The sequence below is a fragment of the Marmota flaviventris genome, chromosome 2 (assembly GCF_047511675.1).
Source record: "Marmota flaviventris isolate mMarFla1 chromosome 2, mMarFla1.hap1, whole genome shotgun sequence".
Classification (NCBI taxonomy): domain Eukaryota; kingdom Metazoa; phylum Chordata; class Mammalia; order Rodentia; family Sciuridae; genus Marmota; species Marmota flaviventris.
The window spans coordinates 109,653,730-109,681,395 of record NC_092499.1 but is presented as its reverse complement, the minus strand read 5'-3'; the positions used below and the strand labels follow the sequence as shown (position 1 = coordinate 109,681,395).

The following is a 27,666-nucleotide window of genomic DNA, read 5'->3' as shown; positions in this document are numbered from 1 at the left end:
TGGTAGCTTTCTTAGAGGAAATGTCTCCCATCTCTGATTAGTGCTCTGCTCTTTGTGTGCTGGTGTGTTCTCCAGGGTATGTTGAGTGGGGGGAAAGCAAGATATAGAACAGAGCTTGCAGAAGGTTGATGTTTATGTGAGGGAAAGGGAGGGGGATATAAATACAGACATGTGTGGCAATCCTGTGTAAAGGCTCACAGTCCATTGATAAACCAGGTGTCCCATGGAAACAGGGAGCAAGGGTTGGGGAAGAGATTTTAATGAGTGGACCCTCTGGCTGCTTTAGGTTTTTGAGCCATGTGAAAGTATTACCTACTTGGACAATTACATTTTGGATTTTCTAAGATATCTGGGAGGCATTTATTCAGGAACCTATGAGGGCTGGGGCTGTAGTTCAGTGGCAGAGCACTTGCCTATTTTGTATGAGGCACTGGGTTCGATCCTTAGCACCACGTAAAAATAAACAAATAAAATCAAGGCATGCTGTCCATCTACAACTATTTAAAAAAAATTGAAAAAGAACACACGAGCCCTGCATGAATTCCCCATCCTGAGCCTGCGAGTGGAGTACAGTTGTTCTGAGAAGCTGTGGTTCTGACTTAAACTCAGAAGTCTTAAGTTTTGGGTATCCACCTCCTTTTCAATCTCACCCATTTCAAAACAAAATCTGTCATGTTTTCCCTAACTCCTTCAGTTCAGTTATACTTACTTGATTCCTTTTGTTCTTTGCAGGATCCAAGTGGACCTATGTTGGTAAGTAGAGATTTTTAAATATATATTTTTAAGGAGATGGTAGTATTTAATGCAAACCCAGAAACTTCATGCTTTTAGGGGATCAGAAAAGTTGTGCTGGTATTGTTGAGAGAAGGGATGAAGGCATCCCCAAGGAACGGTTCCACAAGAGGGTGACACACTGCATTTCCCAACACAGCCTGCTCTGTGCACTTGAGCTGGGAGTCACAGGGTTAAGGCTTCCAGATTCCTGCAGGGATTTCTACCAAACCCTTGGGTACCTCCAGACTGCAAGGGCACTGGGCAAGAGAGAAACTTGCCTCCTCATAGGACATTTTTCCTACAATAAACAAAGAATAAAGGACTCCTTTCTGAAAGTTTGGCTCAGGCCCTAGAACTTGAGCTGTCAGTGTATCTGGAATTAACTTCCTGTTTCCATCTTCATAAGCAAGTGATAGATGAGGGGGTGATGGTTGGTCCTTGGTAGAGGAGAGATGCTCTCTTACATGGAGAGAGGAGCATCAGGTATGCCCCAGAGTTTCTGTGGTTCACTAAAATGTAGTCACTCTGGCAGGCCTGCAAGATAGGCAGTTCCAGGTTGGCTTGACCATGTCATTGCACTGAATTGTCATTGCAGTGAATGTTGTCATTGCTGGAGTGGGAATGGGAAGCCAGGCACCTGTTCCTCTGGCAAGCACAAGAAACTTAATAATAATGTTTTGTTAGGGACAGTGTCATAGAAGATACACAAGATATATTGTTCTGGAGAGTGGAACTGACCACACTGGCCCAGGAGGCATTTGAAGCAGGCAGAGTTATGCTGCCAAAGTTAAAGCTATGAGATGCAATGGCTGTGGGGTGGTGACAGTCAGGGAAGTTGATTACAGCAGTGGACACATAGTCCAGGGAAAGCCCTAACCTTGATTTTCAAAGGTTAGCCTTGGGGTGTTCATTAGTCCAGGAGGTGTAGAAAAGTCACTGAACTGACCAACCAGCTACCTGGCTCTGGCACTATGTAGCTCCATTATTGCTAATGTCCCTAATGTTTTGATGTGCAAAGCACATTGCTGAATGAGTATGTAATTAAGGGGTAGACTGTAGTCTGTAACTGGAAATTACTTATAGTTCACAGTTCAAAGCAGAATATAATAGGTAATAACAACATAATAAATAAATAGTTCGGTTCTCTGATTGCTCAGAGGGCTGAATAGTTAAGGAAGGCTTCCTGGAGGAACTGGTCTTTTCCCAAGGCCTTGGAAGATGGGGAGATTCAGTGAAGGTAGAGGAAGGTCTGTTGGTCGAGGTGATAAGGACATCGAATGCGCAAAGGGAAGACAGAGCAAGGTGGCACTTGAAGGAAGCACATAAAGAAAGAGGGTTTATTGGAGAATAATGGGCTCTAAGGTCAGAAAGATAGGTGGGGTCACATGGGGGGGCAGGCTTTTCCCACCTTGTTCTATACATGGAGGGGCAGGGCAGGTTGTATATCTGGTTTAGGATGAGTAACTCAGTGGGAGGGGAGAGGGGGCAGATGACAGTGAATCGGGAAAGTGGCCTTTGTAGGAGACCTATTCTGTGTCTTCACAACCAGTCTGTAGTAATGGCAGGAACAGGGAAGGAAAGGGCTGGGTGAGAGACCTCACAAAGGAAGAATCAAATGAGTTGGGCTGTGGACCCCTCTGGTGGGCTGTGTCTGTATGCTGATGGTGGGAGTGTTTGTGACCTTCACAAAAAAGGATGGGTCCTGAATTCTGGGCCTTAAACAGTACGATCTTCTGTGAGTCATGTGAGCCTTACCTTCCTCTCTGAATCTGGTGCGGAGGGGAGTGGGCTGTGTCTGTCTAGATCAGTGTTCATCAACTGTGGCTTGGGGTTACCTACATCAGAATCACCTGGAATGCTGTCCAAAAATGCATATTTTGGAGCCTCAGTCAGGATGGGCCGGAAAGAGGGGGGTGGGGGACTGCAAAAAATTCAGTCCCCAAGCGAGTCTTATCTTATGAATGCTTTGTTAGAGGACCGCTGACCACATGGTTCTCAAGATATTTCTACCCCACCTCTTCTACTGGAAATCCAAATCAAGTCTTTGCAGGGTTCCCTGCCTCTCTGTTACAGTCCCCCTGGGCAGAATGAGATGTTTATAGGGAACAGAGAGTCACTGTGTCTAGGAGTGGGAGGAAAAGATTTGCTGCCACCTGTGACACAGTGTTCTTCCGTGAGGGCTTCTCTATGCAACCTTATCAACTGGTCCAGAGCATTTCTTTCTGACCACCTGCCCTGGTCAGACCTCTGCCCTTCTGCCTTGTACAATTAGAGCAGCTCTTTGTTGAGGAAGCAGAGGGCAGAGTCTGATGATGCCCGGACTTGCATGGGGTAAGCTCAAAAGCAATCTGGTTTTCATTAGTGAAATGGGTGCATGTGGTGTGGTCAGCCCTCAGAGGGACAAGTGGAAGAGGAAGATGGAGGATGGTTCAGGGGGCAGACAGGTTGGGGCTGGCGGCTGGCCTGTGCTCCAAGTCATAGGTAAACAGAGGGCCCAGCATTGGTGCTGGAGGGCAGGGTTTCCAAGCAGCCAGGGCTGTGCTGAATGGGCAAGTCCAACCAAGTGCTACATGCTGGTTTTCCAGGGTACAGAACTCAGCTTCGTGCAATGCACGTAGACAGTGCTGAGTCATCCTGCCTCCGGGCTTCCTGCTGCCTGGTGCACATGGTGGGGCTTCTGGAGGTGTGCGGAGAGGGAATTCTACCCCCCATCCCCTGCATGTAGATCACCAGGCTGACACAGAGATGGCACCCCAAAGAGAGGAGGAGCTTCTGACAATGAAGATGGGGCAGCCCTGCCCAGCACTCCTCCTGGGTGACTGATACAGCATCTAAATATCTGCCGGGTTGAGATTTTCTCCATCATGAGAGAAAGAAAGACAAAAACCTGTGTTTCCCCAGTCAAACCAGTGCCAAGTCAATCCTGCGGAGCCCTGGTGGCTTCTCCTATTCCAAACTGTGACTGCAAGTCATGTTGTCACATGAACTGAGGACAAACTCCAGCCTGCTAAAATGAACCTGTTCTCCCAAACAGAATAGTAGGTGTTTGTAGAGGGTGGGGGTGACCAGAAGGTGACACGAGGAGGTGCTGTTTATGTTCAGGTCCTTGATATGAGTGCTGTGTCAGGTTTGTGAAAATTCATCAAACTGTTGGCTTATGATCCTTGCACTCATTTGTGTGTATATTAAATTCAATATAAGAGTTAAAAAGTTCCATCTAGCTGGGAGAATCATCCTTACCCTTGTAGGGTTTTGTTAGTTTGTTTTAGCCCTCCCCAAGGAGGGGGGAAATCCCAGAGTGTTTGAAACAACAGGGTAACAAACAAACAAACAAAAAAGCCTACATTGGAGCTAATGACCCAAAACCAGCACATGAGCAGAGGACGAGCACTGCGCTTCACTCCTGATAGTATCCGACAATGCTCTTTGCATATGGGTTGGTTCAGAAAGAAACAAATACCACTATCTGATATAGATATAGGGCAGGTAGGAAAAGACAAATTTTAAAGGTGATAGGATGGGAGAGGAACATGGATGCTGAGGCCTCTCCTGGATGGAGAGTGAGTCCCACCTAAGTCACCACCCCAAAGGGTATCCATGAGGCCAGCCACTCCATCCCATGCAGAGAACTCTGGGAACATGGGGGCTTTGCTGGGGCAAGGGGCTGGCAGCTGGCTGCAGTCGCTCACAGGGGCTCCTGCCCAGCTTCTCGGCTGTGATGGGACTGGCCTGGGCTCTAGCAGGACTCAGTGTGATCCAGGCAATGCCATGTACTCACACTGCTGTCCCAGATCCACTCCTTGGCTCCTCTCCTAGACAATAGAGTCTCCATTGCAAAGTCTCCTTTGGCAACCAGTATAGGCTTTGTTACAGGGCAGAGGCCTTCCAAGAAACTGAGGCAGTGCTGCGGCCCCCCTTCAAACTTCGATTCTTACAATCATGTCAGAAAGATTTCAGACATGTCACCAGAATAATGCATGAGTTTATTAGAAGGGATTGGAAAGGGGAAAGGGGGACACTCTGAAAGGAAAGAATGGATCCTCTCAGGAGAGAGATGGCTTGCCCCTCCTGCTTTCCATTTTTATTGAAGTTTCCAGGGACATTTCCAGAGCTTTCTGCCCAGGCCCACTTCTTGACTGTTTTTTCCTTTCCTTTTCTTTTTTTAAATACACAATAGTGGAATGCATTACAATTCTTATTACACATATAGAGCACATTTTTTTCATATCTTTGTATATAAAGTATGTTCACACTAATTCATGTTTTTATACATGTACTTTGGTTTTTTTGCATTACAATTCTTATTACACATATATACCATAATTTTTCCTATCTCTGTTTGTATATAAAGTAGGTTGACATCCAATTCGTGTCTTCATATATATACTTTGGATAATGATGTCCATCACATTCCACCATCCTTGCTAATCCTCTGCCTCCTCCCTTTCCCTCCCTCCCCTCTTTCCTATCTAGAATTCATCTATTCCTCCCATGTTCCCCCTCCGTACCCCACTATGAGTCAGCCTCCTTATATCAGAGAAAACATTTGGATTTTTGAGATTGGCTAACTTCACTTAGCTTTATCTTCTCCAACGCCATCCATTTCCCTGCAAATGTCATGATTTTATTCTCTTTTATTGCTGAGTAAAATTCCATTGTGTATATATGCCACGTTTTTTTTTTCCATTGACTTTTGACTGACAGCAGGATGAAATCAGACTTTCAAGTCCCCACTGGTCATGATACCCATAGTGTCTTTGGCCCATCCTGACTGGAACCTGTTCTTATAGATTTCATGGTTAAATAGAATTATCTTTATCTCCTTGAGTTCTGGAATCTGGTTTGGGTAAGGGTCACAAAAAGTGCCCTCCTTGAGGGTAACTTGGCATTCTTGTTATCAGCATTTTGGGCCTGCATTTCTCCTGCAGATAACAGGTAGTTTGCTGAGGAATGTGACACATATCCTGTCAACTTAAGCCAGGAAGGGCTGCAGGTAAATTGTTTTTTAAAAGAGAAAGCATGTGGGAGTCACACAATGGGTCTTGCTTATAGAATTATTCCCTTAACATGTTCTCACTGCTCCCGCCTGTCTGTTCCCTCCCTATCAGACTTCATGGGGGCAAGCCTCCTGCTCACATCCCTCAGGTCCTGCAGCCTCCACCTCCACTCACCTTTTGTCTTCCATCCAGTGGAATAAGTTGCTCCCAGTGAACTTGCCCTGTATCTCTGGACACCCTTTCTGACCCTTTCCCAAACACTAAAAGACTAGATGAAACACATGAAGGAGGCTAGGAGGTAAACTCTGCCTTCTGTCCTTTGCAGGGATCAACACACTGTGTGACTTCACCTTCGAATTGCAGTATAGTGAGAAGGCCTTAGAGCCAAAGGAAAAACTGAAAATGACAGTTAGGGAGCACATGAGATTAAAGGATGGTTTAATTAAGGAGAGCTCTTCTCTTTCTCAAAGGTGAATAATCAGCCAACTCAAAACACACCTGTGGCCTTCTCCCCTGCTCCCAGCTGCCATCCAGGAGATGAATGAGAGACCCATAGCACTCTTTGGAGAGCTGGAAAGGGTCAGACTTGTGTTTCATACTAGGGAACTGAATCCTTATTTCTGTGTCTTGAGGATTTCCCTTGAGAGTTGTAATGTGATCTCCTATCATCTATTAAATATGGGCTATAGTTCCAGTTACTTCTAATTGAAGTTGTGATATCCAGGATCTCTTTGCATCTGGCCTACCCATTTGTAATTATTTCTCATCTTTCCTGAGTTGGGGTGTATGTGTGTTCTGGAGGATCTTGGCCTATAGCTGCTGAAATGCCTGCCTGTTAGTGTTCACAGTTAGCCTTGCCAGCTAAGGAAAAGAGATAGGAACTAGCACTTGTTCCTTAAGACATATGTGGTGACATGGGGGCGGGGGGGCGGGCAGGAAACCAGGGGGAAGAAGTGGGAGGTGTAGAGACCCCCAAAGCAGTCAGACCACTATGGGACTATCTGCTAGGCTGGTCTGAGCTTTGATTTCACTGAGCTCAGTTCCTCAGCTACAATTGGGGTTGTAGATGATTCTTAAAGTGTGGTCCCTGGACCACCAGCTTTAGTTTCACCTGGGACTCCATGTGTGGCTGTTAAAATGCAAATTCTCAGCCCCATCCTAGGTCTACCTACTAATCAGAAACTTTGCGGGTGGCCCAGTTATCATTTTAGCAAGCCCTCCGGGTGATTCTGGTGTGCACTCAAGTCTGAGAACCACCCTAGGTCTGTGGCAAGGATCAAATCAGATCACCCACAGAAAGAGGCCAACACAATGCTAATCTCCACTTTCCTTGCCTTCACGGCACAGAGCTATGGTGTAGATGAAATTGGCTAGTTTGTGGGGAAAGGCCTCATAAACCCTAGAGGACCAATCACAGGAGAGTTCTATTAATGTTAAGAAAGGTTTGGCTTCCTCACACTTTTCTGAACTGTTGAGTTTTCACAGCCAGGAGGAATTTCTTTTATAATGCTGAACAAACAGGGCATTTCCTTTCTGAGAATGAAAGGAATTGAACAAAACACCAGGGCTCCAAACTCTTGTCCCAAGAGTGTCTCAGGCCAGAACATTCTCTCTAACTTTGTCCTTCACACTATGGTGAAGTTGGACCTAATCTCTCTGGTGCCTTCCTGGTATCTAGGGTCCAGGTACCTGACTATATGACCATGTCCATTTCAGCCATGTGACTGGCCTCCTAGAGGGCAGGCACCCCCTGTTTCCTGGTGCAGGCCACAGGGGCTGACTCTTGGGTTAAGGTTCAGGAATGGAGGTTTGAGCCTGGGAAGAAGCTTGGGCTGGGTATCAGGGCACTGAGCTGCTTAGACTTAGCCTCACACAAGGCCCTCAGCAGCCCAGCACAGGAAGAGAGAAGCCTCAAGTCTCCTGTGAACTCAGCCTAAAGAAAGCTTTAGAGCAAAGGGGCTAAATTCAGAGCAAGTGTGTGATGAAGGTGGCTTCAGGCAGGGACTAGGAAGTCTGGTTTCTAGGAGGAAGAGAAGGAATGAGATTGTTTTGGCAGGAGCCTATAGTCTCTGAGGGAGCCAGAACCTTCTTTACTTGTGGGTTACTGTGTTCTTTTACAGGGTAGCACCAGAGTGCAGGTACAGACAGTGCCGTGGACCCAGGAACAAAAGTTAAGCCCTTCCAGGCCCATGCCATAGACCAAGAGAGAGGCAGCACCTGCCATGATCAAGGAGCCCATTTTATTGATTCTAAGATGCCTATTTTGGGGCATCTCTGAGATGGGATAGATCTCATAATCGATGACATCTAGAAGCAATGAAATATGGTAGCAAACACTGAGAAGCATGGTGCAGATGTTTACAAACACACGGGGGCTGAAATGATTAATTAAGTCATGAAAACAATGAAGACAAAGATGTAAAAATAATGGCTGATATGTACCGTGTCCGGCAACATACAGGAACAGTGGGGAATCATATTGGATTTTTAAAATTTTTATTTTTTAAGTTGTCCCTGGATCTTTTTAAAAACAATTTATTTATATGCAGTGCTGAAAATCAAACCCAGTGCCTCATATATACCAGGCAAGCACTCTATCACTGAGCTGCAACCCCAGCCCTAGATTTTGAACTGTAGCTTTTCCTACCTCTTGGTCAATTCACAGTTCACGTTTGCTTTTTGGTAGGAATGGGTCAGTATTACAAATATTATAGCAAAGTAATTTAGGTGCTGTTCTTTTAGCTTACAAAACTATCCCTTTAAGGAGCAAGCTTTCCAATTATCTGTCAAGTATTTGATTTATGCCAACCAGGAAGGAACAAATACTAGGTGCCACCTCCTTATGTCTATAAAGGTTGACTCAGAACTGGTATTACGCTAAATAAAATGGTTCGTTTAGCTGGCCTTAACTTTTTAAATGATTTTGCAATCCTTAGCATGTGACTAGATCAGCTGCATGAACTCTGGGTGAAATTGAGGAGACCTGTCCAGCCCTCGTAAGGACACCTGCAGGTTCAGAGTAAGAGGTACATGCTGTCCCTCCTTCCAGGACACAAGGTTCAGGAAAACCTCAGGATGAGAGATTTACCTACTGCACATATGGTGATGTTGGCAAAGGAGGCCTGGGGCTTTCGCAGGGTGGTCCTTCCTTGGTCATTCATCTTCTAGGAAGTGTATGAGAAGTAGACAAAGGAGAAAAGGTGTTCCTCAAGGTTGTGGAACAAAGACATTTTGTAAGGCAGTCAAAGTCAGTCATGCGAATGACTAGTTCCCTTTTTGGCTTTCACAACCAGGAGCAAATTGGTAGCTTCAACTTCAGTAAGTGACTATTTTTGTATTTTTAAAAATAGATTAATATATATGAAATAATTTAAAAGTTCTCATTTGTTATTAATCAAAAACATGTAAAATCAAAGTTTTTAGTTCACCTGAGATAATTGGTTCACATTCATTCCACAAATATTTATTGAGTGACTACTAAATGCAAGTGTTGGGTTAAAGAAATAGGATGGTGTTAAGGAAATGATGAACAAGCCCTGGTCCCTTTCATTATGGGACTGAGAGTTTGGAGAGACGGCAAGTGAGCAGGGCTTTACAATACAGAGGAGAGAGACCTCACTAGTGTTTTGGAGAAGGACTAGAGGAGGTTTCTGGAGGAAGTGATTACAAACTGAGTTCTGAAGGACATGTCAGAGCTATCCTGGCAAAGTGCAGGGAATAGAAAGGCATTTGCGACAAATGGACAGCTAGGGCAGTGATCAGCCAGGAGGCTGGTACGTGCTGGGGATTCCCTCAATGAGGAAGGAAGGGGCTGGGGAGATGGGTGAGAGCTGGAGCATGGGGAGCTCCTGAGCCAGCCGGGGAGGCAATAGAGAACTGCTGGAACATTCTAAGTAGATGACATGATGGCAAAGCATTTTAGAAGGATTATCCTGGCTGCAGGGTGGAGAAGGGGTTGAGTGTGAACCACTGGAGGAAGGAAATGCAGAGGGACATGGGAAGGGGGATGGTGGCTCTGAACCAATGGGAAGGGCAATAGGTGTCCTGATGTATTGGTTTCATTTAGCCTGAAATGTAGACAGCTAACACCATCATTGGCTCGTGCAGCCTGCCTGTGGGTGAGTGCCCATTTTCATCTGGGCTTCACAAAGAATTCAAATAGGCCTAGAAGGGCCCTGACTGGGGCTGGGGATGCCAATGTAGTCAGCCAAGTCCTGGCCCATTTAGAGATGAGGCCAGGAAAACTCAGAGTCACAGTGGCCCAAACAGAACACAAAGGGCAGAGCTAGAGCTCCGTCTCCTGATGCCACCTGATGCACTTCCCCAGGCATGTGGCAATGCTTATTTTATGCCAGGCATTGTGACCCCTACACAACACATCATGCCGCTGAGGAAACACAGGATGAAAAAAGTAAACAATGTAGATTTGTCAGAGACAAATTAACTCACTTTTCTTCCTCTCATCAGGATAAAGGGCTTGGTAGTTAAAGAAAACACAATAGACTTAATACCTATTGACATAAACAAACATCTGATACAGCTCATTGTGACACACTCATGGGAAATGTGGATCAAAAATCAGTGTAGCTGCTAGTGAAAACAAACAAACAAAAAAAAAACCCCAGTGGAATCCATGCATTGTTACCGTCTCTAGCATACAACCGGGAGAGATGGCAGGATTCCTCTTGGAACAATCCTGAATCATTCCCTTTATGGCGCATTAGCAATGGACAAACTGCAGGATGAAGGGTTGGCAAGGGTGAGCACAGGTGGGGGACATGTGTAATTTTAGAAGGAAGGGTAAAGAGACATGTCAGGAATGTGGATAAAAGTAAGAGGGGCTGGCCTGCAGGGCCAGGAGTAGTGAAGTGGTGAGCAAATTCTGTACTGTGAGACTGAGTGAGGCCAGGGTGGGGCCGCAGAGGCTGACGGGAGAAAAGGGCTTGCATGCCCACCTCCCCATTCACGTGGGATCTACATTAGGGTACAAGTGGCTCCTTGCTAGCCCCTCGGGCCCCTCAGATCTACATTCTTAGCTATGTCTCCCCCTCAACACTCGCACTCCATCTCCTTAACTCCAAGTGAGCCTCTCAGCTGTTTTCTGGGTTACCTGTATGTGTTTAGGTCTTACTGCTTGGAGCTGTACTCAGCAAAAGACTCCTCTGAGCTTCCTGTTGGCAGGTCCCCAAGAGTCTCCCACCCTTAAACCTTTCACTGCAACTTGTCTGTCGGCAAGGTTAAGGTAGGGAAGACCCCCGTGTCTAATTGTGAAGAGATGACCAGTCAGAAATCTTGTTATGCCTTGGAAAGAGGAATTGAGAACTGCATGAACTGAATACCATCCTTTCACATGACTGCCCCATGAAGCACAGCACTTATTGGGTCAATAACCAAGTGCTTGATTAATGAATTTGTCAGATTATCGCTGGAGAATTTTCTCCCCTCAATAGCATGTTTTGTTTTGCTACATACACAGCAGTTCTAGGGATTCTGAGGGGCCCGAGGGGCTAGCAAGGAGCCACTTGTACCCTAAGAAGAGTTATCCAGAAGGAGGGTGTAACTGCCCAGCATGTGAGGTGACCCCCTCCCCACAGGGGCTGCACCAGCCTAAGGGAGGTACTTGAGAAACATTTGTTGATGAAAGAGGAAAGAATGGTTTATTTCTCTATTAATTTTTGGCTCTGGACTCAGAGAAGGAACCAGGGAGAAGGTGACACTTGATCTCAGTTGGTAGGATTTCAGAGAAACCAGTCTGAAACGAAATGCCACATCACCATGCATATCTTATTAGAAGTAAGAGGAGACACCCAGGGAACCCTAGATTTATTTTTGGTGAAGTAAAAGGGACGATGTACTCTAAAAGGTTGGAAACCAGCCTCTAAAGAAAGAAAGAAAGAAAAGTGTGAATCAAGACAGTTCAGCTCAGAAAGGCCTGGGAACTGGCGTTATGAGAGTCTGTTTTACCTACACATTATTCTTATACTTTGACATTGATTCTGCGCAGCTGCCCTAGGTGATGACTATTGTTGCCTCCACTTTGTAAGTGAAGTTCTGAGAACCAAAGAAATGTGCCCAAGGTCACATAGCTAGCAAGTGGTAGAGCTGTGAGTGGCAGCTTGGCTGTATGATTCCAAGGCCCTTGACCTTCCTATTTCCCTTCACATCTTTCTGGAAAAAGATACTTAGAGTTAGCCTGGATGAAGGTCTTTAGTATGAAAAGAATCACCAAGAAGCTAGTTTTCTCAAAACCCCAGAGTAGCTTTAAAAAACAGTAATAGGGCTACAGGTTAATTATCAAAATGGACTTTTTTCCTCTCTCCGTCAGGGACTTGTGTATGCCAGGCAAGCACTTTACCACTTACCACTGAGCTATATCTCCAGCCCTTTTAAATTTTTATTTTGAAACTGGGTCTCACTAAACCGCCCTGGTTGGCCTTGAACTTGTGATCCTCCTGCCTTAGCCTCCCAAGTAGCTGGGATTACAGGCATGTGCACTGTGCCTGGCATGTGGAAGCTCTTAATTGAGGCTTTGGTTGACATCAGGTTAATGTTCACAGGCCAGTCCACATTCACTGTAGTTCAAACTCCAACCTGAGAACTGCAGAAAGTTTATTTCTTTGATCAGATACCCTTTTCCTTATTTCCAGACTCCCCAGGGACTGTTTAAGGGAATGTTTACAAAATCACAAAGCCCTCCATTGCCGCTTCTTCTTCCAGCTCTAGACACTCACCCAGGTCTTATCTGTTGGTGCCTCTCACCACTTCATAACTCCTAACACTGTCCAGGCTGTGGACACTCCAAAGTGTGTTGAAAGTTGCAACAGTGGAGACTGAGAACTCTCATGAGCAGTATGGCTTTGGGCATGACATTCAATCTCTTTTTGGCTCAGTTACATCATCTATTAAATAAGTACATAGTACCTATATCATAGGATTATTATGCAGAAAAATAACTATAATAACTGTGGTCCATGGGCCAAGTCCAGCCTACCACTGTTCTTGTAAATAAAATTGCATTGGCCCACAGCTACACTCATTTGTTTATATCTTCTCTGTGGCTGCTTTTGTGCCACAATAGCTAGAATTAAACAGGGACAGAGACTAGATAGCTTGCAAAGACTCAAATGCTTACATTCTGGCCTTTTAAAAAAATTTTAGTTGTTGATGGTGCTTTATTTTTATTAATCATTTATATGTGGTGCTGAGAATCGAACCCAGTGCCTCAGGCATGCTAGGCAAGCACTCTACTGCTGAGCTACAACCCCAGCCCACATTCTGGCCTTTTACAGAAAAAGTTAGCCAACCCTGATAAAGAAATATGCCCAGCATACACTAAGTGCTCACTAAATGGCAGCTTTAAAGAGAAAATATCCCAAATTCACTAGGCCTTGGAATTTAACAAAATTTGATCGATACAAGGCAACTACAACCTCAAAATGCAAACCAGATATATCTGTAATCAGTTCTTCCCCAGGGTGATGATCATTTGCTGCCTCCTCAGATGGCATGAGATGGTGCCATCCTGTTTTAGGCATTAGCCTTATTATTGTGGACTGGATTTGTTCTCTGTTCCTATAGTCAGAGTCCCACTCTTCTTTTCTGCCAAAGATGATCGACAGTAAGAATATCCAATTCCTTCAAGAATATCTCCTTTGAAAGTGGTATCTGGTCCCTTCTTCCACATGGGCCAGGTGGGGCAACCACAATTTGATAAAATAAGCCTGGAACTTCTGAGCCTCTACACCATGGACATTTGAGGATGTTTCTTGGTTGTGGGGGCGTCCCTGTGCATTGTAGGATGTTTGCAGTATCCCTGGCCTCTATCCACTGTATGCTAACAGCATCTCCCAGTTGCAGTAGCCCAAACTGTCTCCAGATATTGCCAAATGTCCCCTAAGGGGCAAAATTGCCCCCCAGTTGAAAACCACTTGACTTAGTTAAAATAACATCACAGGGGAGGCAACAACAATCTGGTCTAGCATAGTCAAAATTCATATTTTAAAAAAGTATTCTTTGTAAGGGCACAGACCTGATAAAGACATACCCAATTTTATCACTGGATCACTAAACAGAATGCTGGGCATCTGGGCCTGCAGTGTCAGGATTTGAAAATCCACAATTGGAGCTACATGTTCCCAGAAATTCTGGGTAGCTGCCTGCCTTGAATCTATTTAACTAAAAAGGGGTTTTGAAGCGCTCCCTACCACCACACAGAGAGGGCCCCTCACCAAGATGTAGAATGTGCTTATGAGCCCCCGGTCCTGCCCTTGCCCATGCCAGCTTCCCAGCTTCATCATTTTCCCATCCAACTCCACCTCAGATGACTGGAAGAAACTGTTGGTGGCTTTAAAATGATAGATGATTCACTTTTCTTTCCGCCCATTCTCAGTGATTCTCTTTTGTGGGCTGGACATGGGGGTTCAGAGTCAAAGCCTTGCCTTCAGCAGGCTGATAGCTGAGAGGGAAGCAGATACATACACAGGTATTTCGATGGTGCAGATTAAGTGCTATGATAATGTTCACTGGTGCTGTGGAACACAGAGGGGATGGATGACTTCAATTTGGGGGTAAAAGTGTCTGTCAGCAAAGTCCTGCCTGAAGAGCTAATTTTTTTAAGACAGAGGAGTTGGTAGGGCAAGGAGAACGTATGTTTAGTGGTATGTTATAGGGATGAAGATGTTACCCCATTGCCAGCAATAGAGGCCTTAAGAAGCAGGTGAGAAAGAACACAGAGCACCGGGAGAGGCCCAGGAGGGCAGCAGCCTAGTATTTGCAGGCTGGTGTCGGGGATGGTTTTCCATGGGTCTGTCCTGTTTCTTCAGTACATCCATGAGCAGAGGTGCTGACTGCTTTTGTTCCAGACTCTTTTCAAAGATTTCTTTTTCATAGCAAACAACCTTGAAAGATAGAGATAAGATCTCTCTCCAAGGCAGAGAGCTGATTTGGTTATTGCCTGTATGATAAAGATGGTGTCTCCCTGGAGGACCGATGTTGGATGGGTTTGCTAGACTCCCCCTTTAAAAAACTGAGGTTTCCTAAGCTTCCAGTTCCTCTGCCATCATGTTGAGTGGTTGGAATATACAGGCATCACCTGGCCCTCATATCATTTTGGGGAACTGGGCCTTGGGAAACTGGCAAATCTTACTCTTGTGAATATTTAACTCTCTTTTGTCTCTGACCCAGGAGTCCCATGTCGTCTTCCAGTGTCCATGGAACTGTGGCAGACTCACTCATTAGGTTGCAAGTAGGATAAAATCTTTGACCATCTACAGTTTTTGACAGATGGTAGTGGGGAAAAGCCTGCAGAAGTGGGTAGGGTCGTGAGGGTCTTGTGACCTGCACAATAGAGCTTGGGACTTATCCTGAAAGCTTGAGGAGCTTCTCAAGAACTGTCAGTAAAGTAATGCCAGGATCAGGTGTGCATTGGTGTGGAGAGTGGAGGACTGGAGGGGAGCCTGAAGCCATGGGCTAAGGAGGGGTACAGACAGACAGCTGTGGGATTGAACAGGGGCTGTGCCTGTGGGGAGAAAGGGTGGCCACATTTAAAGCAAAAATTCACATTGTCCTTCAGAGCATGTTTCTCTGATACAGGACTCAATCCAGATAACCTATTGCATTTATCTGTGGTGTTTATTTTGACCTTTCATGCCCTTGACATTGCAAAGGATGTAGACTTTGTAGCAGATAGTGCTTAGATCTTGTAGAAGGTCCCTCAGTTTTGGGTTTCTTAGGAAAAGCAGATGGAATGCATTGACATGAATACCACAGAAGTAATAAGAAATATATCTTTCATGATGCACCACATCAGGAGGCACACAATTGTCCCACAATGGCACACAGTTGTCCCATTATTGGCGATAACCTTGTTTATACCGTTAAAATGTCTGCTGGGTTCTACCATCAAATGTTACCATTTTCCATTTTATAAATAATAGATTATCTGTGATAAGATCTTTTGAGACTGAGTATAGAAATTTGAATATTGATTATATATTAGATAACAGTATCATATTATTAAATTTCCTGACTGATAATTATATTGTAGTTATATAAGAAAATGTCCTTGTTCTCAGGAGATGTATGTTAAAGTATTTAAGTATGACAGGGCATCTTATTTGTAGCTCTCTCAAATCATTTAGAAATAACAACAAGAACAGAGACAGGGGGAGGGGCGACAGATATACATGCAAATATGGCAAAGTGTTATGTTAATTGGTGATCATAGATGAAGAGTGCATGGAAATTCATTGTGCTATTCTGATAAATTTTCCATACATTTACATTTTTTTCAAAATAAAAAAGTTTTAAAAAGACAACCTAAAAGGATAAATTTGTTAGGTCTCAGGACCTGGAAGTGGGGGATGAAAGAGAAGAGAATAGTGGACTGACTATGATTCCTAGGTCTTTGCGGTGGTGCCTGGTCTCACCAGCTGAGATAGAGCACTTGGAAGGAAGTGGAGGAAGTTTTCAAGGGAAGGTGGGGGAGGAAAAGATGGTGAGTTAAGTTATTTTTAAAAGATTATTTGTTTCCCTATCTGATTCCTCTATCAGCCATGTCTGATTTCAGGATTACCCCAATGGAGAGTCCCGAAGGCAAAAAAAAAAAAAAAAAAAAAAGAAAGAGGTCCTGAGCAGGGCTAGAGATGGTATTGGAGGTATAGGAGGGAATAATATCATCCCCAGGGAGTGTATGTGTGAGAAGATGAAAGGGCCAAGGATAAAACTCTGGGACAAAACCACTGCCCCCAACATTAAAAGACAGGTAGCCCCAGAGATGAGAAGAAAGAAGAAGGAGAAATGGGAGAACAACTCAGACAAAGCAGTGTCCCCAAAGGAGAGGAGAGGTTTTGTTCAGAAATTAAAATATGCCACTTAAAAAAATAAACAGAAAGATCAGAAGAGTAGAGGAAGGGGATCGGGGGAGGGGGGAGGGGAGGGAAAGGGGAGGTCCTGGGGAAATTAAATGGAGCAAATTATGTTATATGCATTTATGAAGATGCCACAATGAACCCTACTACTATGTATAAGTATAATGCATTAATAAAATTTTTTTTTAAAAGAAGAGGAAACAATAGGCTTGGAGGTAGATAGAGCACTAGGTCAAGGCTGCAAGGGAAATGGGGTAGAAGAGTCAATTTGGATTCAGTGGGAAGTGGGCATGGTGTAGGGTGAGATCTGAGTCAGAGGTTGTGCAGAAGTGAGCAGTTCTTGTAAGATGCGTGGTGCAAACAGGGAGAAACCAGACCAGGAGTAAAAGGGGAAGCACTTGCTTAAGTAGACAGGTATTGAAAGTCCACAAGGAATAGTTCAAGGCCACATTCAATTTACATATCCAGACTGTTCCCTGGGTCTAAATGCCAGTCAAGCCTCACAGCCTCATACATTTGACAAAATGAGTGCTGAGAAGTGGATGGGGAGAGGCAGCGAGGGAGGGAGAGGAGAGCAGTTAGTGGGGTGTCAGTACCCAGACAGCTATACCCACGATGAGAAGCTCCTGTGACATTTTCAAATCTCTCTGTGCCAGGGAAGCAAGCCTGTCACAAAGGTAGCCTCTGCCCACAGTATTTAGTCTCCCACTGGTTTCTTTTCAGTGCAGGGGAACATTGCAACACTGCCTTGTATGGAATATGCCTTTATTATCATTATTATTATTATTTAAGTTTTCCCTTTCCACTCAGGAGTTTGTAACAAATAGCTGCATTGACCATAGCCTCTTGTTTTCTAGAAACCATATTCTTTCCTGCCGACTGCCTCTTGGATCCATACATAGCTTATTTCCTTCCTTCCTTCCTTCCTTCCTTCCTTCCTTCCTTCCACTGGGGATTGAACTCAGAAGCACTTAATCACTAAGCCACATCCCCAGGCCTTTTTATGTTTTATTTTGAGACCAAGTCTCACTAAGTTGCTTAGGGCCTTGCTAAGTTGCTGAGGCTGGCTTTGAACTCAAATTCCTTCTGCCTCAGCCTCCTATAGGTGTGTGCCATCACACCTGGTCACAGCTTATTTTCCAAAACCCAAATGGGAGAAACACCAATGTTTTATTTCAAACAGCAACTATTTTACAGAAAATTAATAGCAATTTAACCACAGATATTTAGATGACACTAAAATGCACCCCTAAGGATGGTTAAGCAAATTGTGGTGTAGACTTAGAATGGTATATCATTCAGCCATAGAAAGGAATAAAGTAGGGATAAATGTTATCATAAAGATGAACCTTGAAAACTTGCTGTTAAGTGAAAGAAGTCAGCCACAAAAGGCCACATACTGTATGATTCTATTTACATAAAATATCCAGAGTAGGCAATCCCATGGAGCCAGAAAGTATATTAGTGGTTGCCTGGGGCTGGGAAGAAGGAGAATGGGGAGTGACAATTTACTAGATTTAGAGATTTCTTTTGAGATGATGAAAATGTTCTGGAACTAAATAGTGGTGATGATTGCATAACAATTTGAATATACTCATTGTTACTAATGGCATATTTTGTGTTTTATATATTTTACCACAATAAAAAAATTAAAACAGCAGCCTTTCTCTGACACAGAAGAGAAAAAGGCTCAGGCTCCAACCTCAAGGCCTTGGATTAGGTGAGGGCTTTGCATTCACCTGAGCATGCACAGGTGACTCAGGCCTGCCTAGTTTTCAGTGTCAGGCAATTACCACTTTAGCAACTTGTTTAACTCGTTAGTAGTTTATTGTTGTTTTTTTTAGTTCAAGAACCATTTGCTAAACCCTGGCGTGCTGGGCTCAGTTGCAGGAGGCAGTTACACACAAATGAATGAAGGAAGCTGCCCTTTTAGTGCAGTGCTTCAGCCCTCAGTGAATGTCAGAATCACCTGGCCTCTGTGTTCAATGACAGATGCTGGCAGCCACCCCCAGAGAGTCTGGTGCAGTAGGTCTAGGATGTGGCCCGAGAATCTACACTTCTAATAAATTCCAAGGTGATGGTGGTGATGGTGATGATGATGATGATGATGATGATGATGATGATGATGATGCTTGTCTGTGGACCACACTTTGAGAACAACTAGGCTACTGGAGTAGAAAGACAAAGTATTATTTTAATAAGAATAGGTGCTACAAGGAAGGGGTACAAAGGGCTCTACAGAGCACAGAGGAGGGGAAGAACTTATCCTGCCTTAGGAGGTGAGAGGGTGTTTGAGAGAGAGAAGCACTCCATGTGTCTGCAGAATGCAAGCAGGTTGGCTCTTTGGAATAGAAAGGAAAGATGGGAGCAGGCATGGCACAGTCCAGGAAGATGGCAGGGTTTCTCCCTGATGAAAAGACTCTAAGCAACAGGTCATAAGGATGTAGAAGGGTGGCCAAGATGGAGAGGCAAAAGCAAATTGTGCCATTTATCTTTGGCAGCCTGGAAACCCACCCCCCTCCCTTTAAAAACCTTCCTTCTAGGAAGAATCTGACTGAGGCCTTGATGCCTGAGGGTGAATGATTGTGGAGCCCCCTCCCCCCTGGAGTATTCCCCCAGGGCTGGCAGGAGTTGATTGGTAGCACCAGACTCACAGCTCACTCCTTCCCCACTCCCCCAGCCTGTGCCACCAGCCCCCACCACCAAGGCTGACCCAAAAATGATGCCAGACTGGCTTGGGGGCATTTTTACAAAGCCCAAGTTGATTCCTTCTCCTCAAACTGACCCAAACAACAATTGGAATAATAAAAAGAAAACTTTGAGATAAAGTAGATTAAAGCATCTCTGAAAAGGAGTCTTTTTTAAAAAAATTGATCTGTATCATAAATACAAGGAAAAAGAACTATCCAACTATGACTAGTCCAGCTTCAAGCTTTATTAATAATGAGCTCTCTAGCCCTGGCTGTCTGTTTGGGCCCAGGCCTGATTCACTTATAGCATTAACAAAGGCAAAGCTCCACAGCGTGATTCCTTGACCTCTGTTTGTAAATAATACGATCATAAGACCTCATCCATCAATTATTAACCCATCCTACTGGCAGCCTCCTTCCCTTCTGGGAAGGATCTTGGGCTTTGTGGCTGTGCCTTTCTGTCACTTATGGGGTGCGAAAACAGGCAGAGTTCAGCAGATTGTGGACTGGGGGGGATTAGAATCCGGCCAAGGTAGACATTATGGGAACTGCGCCGACTGGATTTTTATGAGAAGATATATGTCTTTTAATCAATTTCAGAAGTGAACTATAGAGCTGTAAAAGTATTTAAATGTATTTTTAAAGATAACTTCTATATTCAAACAACATCCTGAGGATATATGGTTTTGAGATGGATTTAGAGAGACATGAAGGCTGTCTTGCCCTCTGAATAGGATCCTGTGGCTTAGTTGTGATCTCTGTGGTTCCAGCTATAGGACCAGGACTGATGGATGAGCCCCAGTAGCCCCAAAATAATCCCAGCAGGAGGGAGGTACCAGCCAACCCCTCCCCCCAAAAAGATCTTCCCAACAGGTGTACATGAGCAGGTGCCAAATTATTCCTGCTCAACCTTGTCATAGAGCAGGGACCCGCCTTGGCAAAGGGAAGCCAGATGGATCTCACATTCTTCCAGAGTCAGTGCTTCACATACACCTAGAATATACCAGCTTGCAGCAGGGCTCTGAGTCTCCTGGGCCCTCCATCTGAAATACGATTCCTCAGGTTTCATCCCATACTTTAAGTCTCAGCCTCCTGTAGGAAGCCTTCCTGTATCACTTACCCAGCAGTGGTTTCTCCATATTCTTCAAAACTGTCTAGGTTTAATTTCTTCACAGCATTGGTTGTAGACTGTGATTATTTTCTTTGTGTATTGACTTAGTTATTTTATTATTTGTTACTCATTAGCAGTCCATTCCCTTGGAATGTAAACTCCATAAGGGCAGAGACTATTTCTATTTTGTTCTCCATCACATTCAGCACTGAGTACAGTACTTGACACATAGTAGGCCCATTTTTTGAAGAAATAAATGAATTAAGTCACAAATTAAATAGTACTCTAAAGTAGTGACAAGTAAAGATTTTTTATTTAACCTGTGGATACTCATTTTTATTGCAAACATAATCTATTTTATTAAATGTGCATTCAAAGTTGCTACACAATCTTTGATCACTTTCATGTAAACACACACACCAGGACTTTTATTGTGGTCAGCTCTCTGTGCAAAACAAAATAATCCAAAGCTTTTGGGGGACTAGCCGAAACAAATTTTGGCTATTGATTGGAAAAAAAGGTATGCTGACATCTGGAATGCGTCACTTTTGCCACTATGGTTTTATCCTTTGGGCAAGTTTTAATCTGATTGCATTTCAGTAGCCAGCGGGAGCCGTGCCCAAGAGCCAGCTCCCAGACAACTGTCTGCCTTTAACATTCACACAGGCACCTCAAGCGACCACCTCAGAGAGGGTGACCACCAAGAAATGTCAGGGGGCAATGGGCAGCTCTGAGGAACCAATTTCAAAAGGACCCAAGGCCAACCTCAAAATTGGATGATGCTGAAAGCTGCATACTGTTGTTGGCCCAGACTCTGTCAGATCCTTCCAGGTCACAAACAATGTTTATTTTCGTTAAAATTTTAATTGTTCTTGAGCTCTAGGATGTATAGTGAGAAATAGTAATAAAACTGTGCCAATAATTATATACTTCTTGTCTTCTAAGGAACTCTATATGTGTTTATTATTATAAAACATGTTATAATATATACGTGCCAGGATATAAATATAAGAAATTACTTAACCCATAATGTTTTTCATTTACCACCTACCATGTCTGAAAACAGGTTATACAATAAATAAAAGTATCCTTCATTTAATTGCATAAATTATTTGCCCAGGGCAAGAATAAGGCCGTACATATGTACAGAATAAATATACTTACATTAGAGAGAAATGAAACAGGAAACTTTGTATAGAAAGAAACTTAATAGACACATCAACCAGTCATCAAACACGAACCTTATTTGGATATTGATTCAAGCAAACTGTTAAAATATACTTGTGAGACAATCAGGGAAATTTGAACACTGGCTATTGGATGACATTGAGGAATTAACTTTTTTTAGATATGAAATGATCTTATGTTTTTTAAAGACCTTTCATCTTTAGTGATATGTAAGCATCAGTAGATTTTCTTCTAAATAACCTGGGGAAGAGGAAATAGATGGAGTAGGGACACACCTGAAACTAGACTAAACATGAAAAGATGGGCACATGGGACCATTATACTACACCTGGACTTTTGTACATGCTTTGAAATTTTCTGATTAAACTTAAAAAAAAAAAAACTCTCTTTAGTTGTTGATGGACCTTTATTTTATTTATTTATATGTTGTGCTGAGAATCAAACCCAGTGCCTCACACATGCTAGGCAAGTGCTTTGCCACTGAGCCACAACCCCAACCCTCTGTGATTAGATTTTAAAACAAAACACAAGGTATGTTAAGAAAATGACCAAGTTGAATGCATTTTTTGAAACACCACCTTTTTTAGTCCCTTTGTTATACTCTCACTGCATACATCTTAGAATGTGAGAACGGGAGACTGCTTGTCTTCCATTAGCTGGTCCTTGTCTCTGATCACATTTGCATTTGCCTGAGTCCCCACAGGTGATTGATTGGGTTTTTCACTATATGGATTTCATTCCCAGACAGCCTGCAGGGTTCTGATATGCAGCATTCAGCACATATTTATTGTGACCTTTAATACCTCTCTTGACTGGATCCCCATCCCACTTCTGTCTTCTCAGAGGGGCACTTCATTGATGGGTTCCTCATTTTCCTATAGTCAGCATTCCTTCTCTTGTCTTTTTTTGCCATCTGCATAGAATTATGCTCAGGTCCCTCCACTAAAAACAAAGCAAAACTTTCCCCATAACCACCCCCCCACACACACACCCCTCTTCCTTTTATGGTTAAATTTTTTAAATGAGCTTAAGATAACCTCCAAGTGGATTCCTTAAGTGTTTACTAAGTACACCATGTGTTTAGACATGGGGAGAGAAGGTGACAAAAAGCTCTTCAAAATGTGTAGACAGAGCTTAGTCTGGAACAGGCTTATGTGCTGGTCTGGAGATAGTAGTCACAGGCGAATCAGACTAATGATGAGTCACTGTGTGACTGTATGAACCATGAGTAGGTCAAGAGGTTCAGCCAGGGAGGAGAGGGCCCTGGAGGCCCTTCAGCAGGACTTGAGCCGGACTGTAAAAAAATGGACGAGCTTTGGAAATGTGCAGAAGAAGGAAGGCATGTCATGCAGATTTAAACATAAGAATCTTGGGGAAGATTGATGGTCATAGCCTATCCTGAGTGAGGTTGGCAACACCAGCTGGGGAGGGGTGTAAGAGTCCTTGAAAACATTGACAGTTTGGGGCATTTTGAGGTCATGAAAAACAACTGGGGTGTTCTGCTTTGTCCTGTTGGGAGAAAGGCAGGACATGCTGGGGAGAAAGGAAGTGTGTGGGTGGGTGGTGCCACCAAAGCAGGACTATTCCAAGACTAATCTGGTTGTAACAGGAGAGAGCCTGGTGGTGTCACAATAAAGGTTGAGGCTGGGTCCCTTGCAGGAAGCAGCATGATGTGGCAAGGGTCTAACTCAGGATGGTGGTGATTGAAATCTGGGGCTCCATGACCAACTGAGGGCAAATCAGCCTGGCTGCAAGCATTTGAGCATTGTAGGAGTGGAGTCCAGGACTCTGCTGAAGCATTGCACCATCAAACTGTAATCTGAGCTCCAACACAGTGACTGCTTGCAGTTTGTGGACCTTATTGAATCCTGAATTTTGCAAACCAACTATTAAATAGTTATAATGTTTGAAAAAATCCAAATGCTAACTAAATTTGATAACATTAAGGTATTACTTTTTAAGGGTGATAATGGTATTCTAGTTTTGTTTAAACTCCTCGTGTTTTAGAAATATATAATGAGGACCCGAGATGTAGCTCAGTGGTAGAGGGCATGCCTCACATGGCCAAGGTCCTGAACTTAAACCCCTGTACCACCAAAATGAAAACAAAAAACATAATGAAATATGTGCAGGTGAAATCTATCTGAATTTGTTTCAGAGTTATCCAGGGAGATGAAGCAGGACAGGTTGTGAATTCTGCACTTTCAAAACTGGGAGATACAAACTCATTTCATCCTCTCTCTACTATTGTATACATTTGAAAACTACTCTTTGTGTGTGTGTGTGTGTGTGTGTGTGTGTGTGTGTTACTGAAGGTTGAACCCAGGGTGCTCCACCACTGAGCTATATTCCCCAGCCCTTTTTACTTTTTTAAAGTTCTGGATCTGGATAATGCAGGTTGCATGGCCTGGGATTTATAATCCCCACTCAGAAGTCACAAGAGCCATTTTGAATTGGGCCACGTTAATCTCTTGATACATTTCAAAACAGAAATTCTGTCCACTTCTTTTTGCCTAGAGCAGGAAAACCCATGAACTGGAAAGAAATAATCTCTTGATTTTATTTGGGTAAACAAACTGTGAGATACACATGATCTCCTTTATCATGATCATGGGATGAATCCAACCAACTGAAGAGGTGAAATCAAAATCCAAAGCAAAATCAAGTGTTTACAGTAGCTGGAAATAAATGCTGCCTTTAGAAGAGTCACTCCCAGCAGAGTGGCAGCAGAGCACTTGGCAAGAGTGTGAAAGCTAAGACTCAGTTGAAGAATTGCAGCCTGCAGTGTAGCTGCCAGCAAGGTCAGGGCTACTGTAACCACAAGTCACAATGGGCCCAACAGAGACTAGTAGGAATCAGGGGTCCAGTACAATCACCCTGGATGTTGGTTGTCCTGGCGCCCACCCTGTGGCAACTCTATTGCTCACTGCAAGCCACAAAGACAAGAGATTCAGGCTGGGGTTGTGGCTCAGTGGGTAGAGTGCTTGCCTAGCACATGTGAGGCACTGGGTTTGATCCTCAGTACCACATAAAAAGTAAAAAATAAAGTTATATTTAAAAAAAATACAAGAGTTTTATCTGACAGTGTCCCCAGCTGTTCAAGAAGAGGACAGAAGCCATTGCCAGGAGCTGGATGGGGGTCCTCTCAGGCTACAGGGCAGAAACCAGACTCATTTTAGGAGTGGTCCCAACTACAACCCATCCTCACACAGGTCAACTGGAAAGTTAGGAGGGTACACTGTGAACCTGCATAAGTGATCCATGTCCTCCTCTTTTCTGAAAGGGAAAATATATGGGGGATTAAGGTGGGTACTTGCTTCCCCTGAAAAGGATCAAGCAGGAAAACATTCATGGAAATCCAGCTCAGTTAATATGTGAGGGCCTTCTCTGTGCCAGGCCTCATAGGAAATGCAGGTATGAATGAGACACAGCCCTCGCTTCTAAGGAGAGTGTGGGAGAGGGAGGACACACGTATCTAGATCTTCTTCATAAGTACTGTGCAGGACAAAGAAGCTGCGACCCAAGCAAGGCGACTCTGTTTCTAAGTCAAAGTCTAACTTTGGACGAATCATTTTATCTTAAATTTCCATCTATAAAATGTGGCAATTCTTATCTTCCTTATTCCACAGTTAGAGAGTTAAAAGGATGAAATAGAACAACAACAATAATAAGGACAGCGATGATGAGGGAAAACAGCAGGAAGAAGCATAGAAAAGGCTCTTTAGAAGTGGTGCTCTAAGCCCTTGACAGGTGCCTGAGGATGTGCTTGCCTGTGGATAGCAGCCAGGACAGAAGCAGGTTCCTAATGCAGATGCTGTCCCCTCCCCAGCCAGCCCCAGGAGCTCCAGTGCCCTGCGCCCTCATTCCCAAAGCTGCACAGGTGCTGCCTTGGCCTGAGCAACCCTCTCAACTCGTTCTGACTCGCCTGGTGCAGAGGGTGAGGGTGCTTGGCTCTGATATTCTTGATAAACTTCAGAGCTTCTAGAACACATCGTCCAACCCTCCCATTTGTGACAAGGGCAGGGGAGGCTGCAGCAGGGAACACGACCTGCTCGCGGCTGCTCACCCAGGTGTGGGACAGCCAGTGCTGCAGGCTGCTTCTTTGGACACTCCAGGTCCAATATCGCATTGCTTCTCTTTCCAAGGAAACTTTTGTCTGGACACTGTTCTTTTTAAATCCTTAGTCTTTTCTATTCCTAAATACCTCATTTAGTCCTAACTTCTTATAAATGCAGGGCACGATTAAGAAAGATTCCTCCTTATAAGCGTTTCCCAAGCTCTGTGATTGGGAGAAATGATAACTGCTCATCGGGCATGTGGTCCTGCTCACGACCTGGGTTTACAGAGAAGGAAATAAGCTGTCCTTGTTTTCCAGAAGCTCTTGTTTAGTTAGCACTAAAATGCCCTCTTGATGAAAACCTTGGACTTCCACTCTGGGAAAAGAAAGTCCTAACCCAGTTCTCTTCAGTCAAGTGTACAAGAAAAAGTCATCTCAGTGCTACATTTCTGTACTTCCTGAGTTTTCCCATTCATGCCTAGTTGGCAGCTTTTCTCTCCCTGGCTGTAGGCCCAGGCAGTGCTGTGAGCACAGGAAGGCTGATGGCCTCTCTTGGGAAGTCCTGCCATCCTGTGTCCTCTCCTGATGTTGGAGTTAGCATGATACCTCATGATGACTTTGCTCTTATGCCACTGAAGAGTTCAGTTTTGCTCCTAGCTGAGGAACTACATTGCTCTACTTCCCCCCTGGAGTGAACACTTGGTATCCTCCAGCTTCTTTCTCACCCAGTTGTTCTGTGGTTGTAGTTGAGTTACCGAGTCTGGGGTTTTGAGATCTTGAAATGAAGAACACATGAATGGATACTGGCACACACAAAAGAGAAAACTGTTGTTTGGTTTCCTGTTGAAGTGTGTTATTCTCTATGGAAGTGTGTTCCTTCCCCCTAACCTAGTTCATACCCTTTCCTGTGCCCGCATTCTGATGAATGGACCCCAGATGGCTTCATTCCCAGATCTGAGAAAACCCAACAGGCACCATGGATTCTACCCTAACGAGCCATGACACGCCAATTATTTGCTTTCCTGGAGAAATCTCAGCTTGAAAATCTGTTTAATTACCATGGGAGATAATCTTTTAAACACAGATTTACATTCTTTAAAGATTTTCCCTGTGGGAGTAGGATAGTTTATCTGAACATGGAATGTTTATTTTCATTTCCAGAGAAGTGACTACTATCTGGTAGTTAGCAAGAAGCTTGAGCCCTGGAGGATTTTTGTGTTAAGTCTGTTCCTCATCACTGATAATTTGTCAATTATATTGTAATAATTAGTTTGTAGTATTGTCATGCTACTCCGGAGGAAACCCTGCACTTGGCTCCATGGTTCCAGGCCTGTACTTGACATTTTTCAAGCATCCCTGTCAGGTTGGACTCTGCACTCTAAATGGGGTATCAAGAGTCAGTGTCTTCAAGGATTTCCTATGAGGAAGGTCACACCTGTAAATCCACATCCTACCTGGACCTGTGGTCAAATACCATTTTTTCCCAAACCTGGCACAGCTCAACAGCTTCACTAAGTTTTTCCCCATTACAATGCCAGCTTGGATGAGCAGGGCTGCTCTGACGTTCAACCTGATGGCTCCAAGACCCAGAGCAGTTCCTGGCTCATAATAAATTCTCAATAAGCAGATGGTAAATTCCCGAATGCCAACAGTCTTCATGTGGAGAGAATGTGTATTGTGTCAACACAGGAACTATGTGCAAAATAAAACTGAGTTGGGGAAGCCCGAGACTCTGACATGGGCTGCTCTAGTTCTTCATTCCTCACATCACTTTTTTTTTTTTAAACATGGTACTGGGGATCAAACCCAGGGCCTTGTACATGATAAGCAAGCACTTTATCACAAAGCAACATCTCCAGCCTCATTCCCCATTTCATTTTAATGGCAGGTGGTCTTGAGATGTTTGCTGAATCTGATTCTGTAGGCTGAGATCTCTGGGTTTTAAACAGCTTAGCTTTGGGGATCAAGAAAAGAGCCTGGA

General features: G+C 44.1%; 1 protein-coding gene across 4 annotated transcripts in view; it reads left to right on the top strand.

The window, feature by feature from the left end:
• Positions 1 to 27,666, top strand: part of Ca12 (carbonic anhydrase 12) — a 50,090-nt gene that overhangs the window by 3,777 nt on the left and 18,647 nt on the right. For all 4 annotated transcript variants that reach the window (XM_027926114.1, XM_027926112.2, XM_027926111.2 and 1 more), the window contains exon 2: positions 733 to 753. In XM_027926114.1, coding sequence (XP_027781915.1) covers positions 733 to 753 — 21 coding nt within the window. The remainder of the gene's footprint in view (positions 1 to 732; positions 754 to 27,666) is intronic.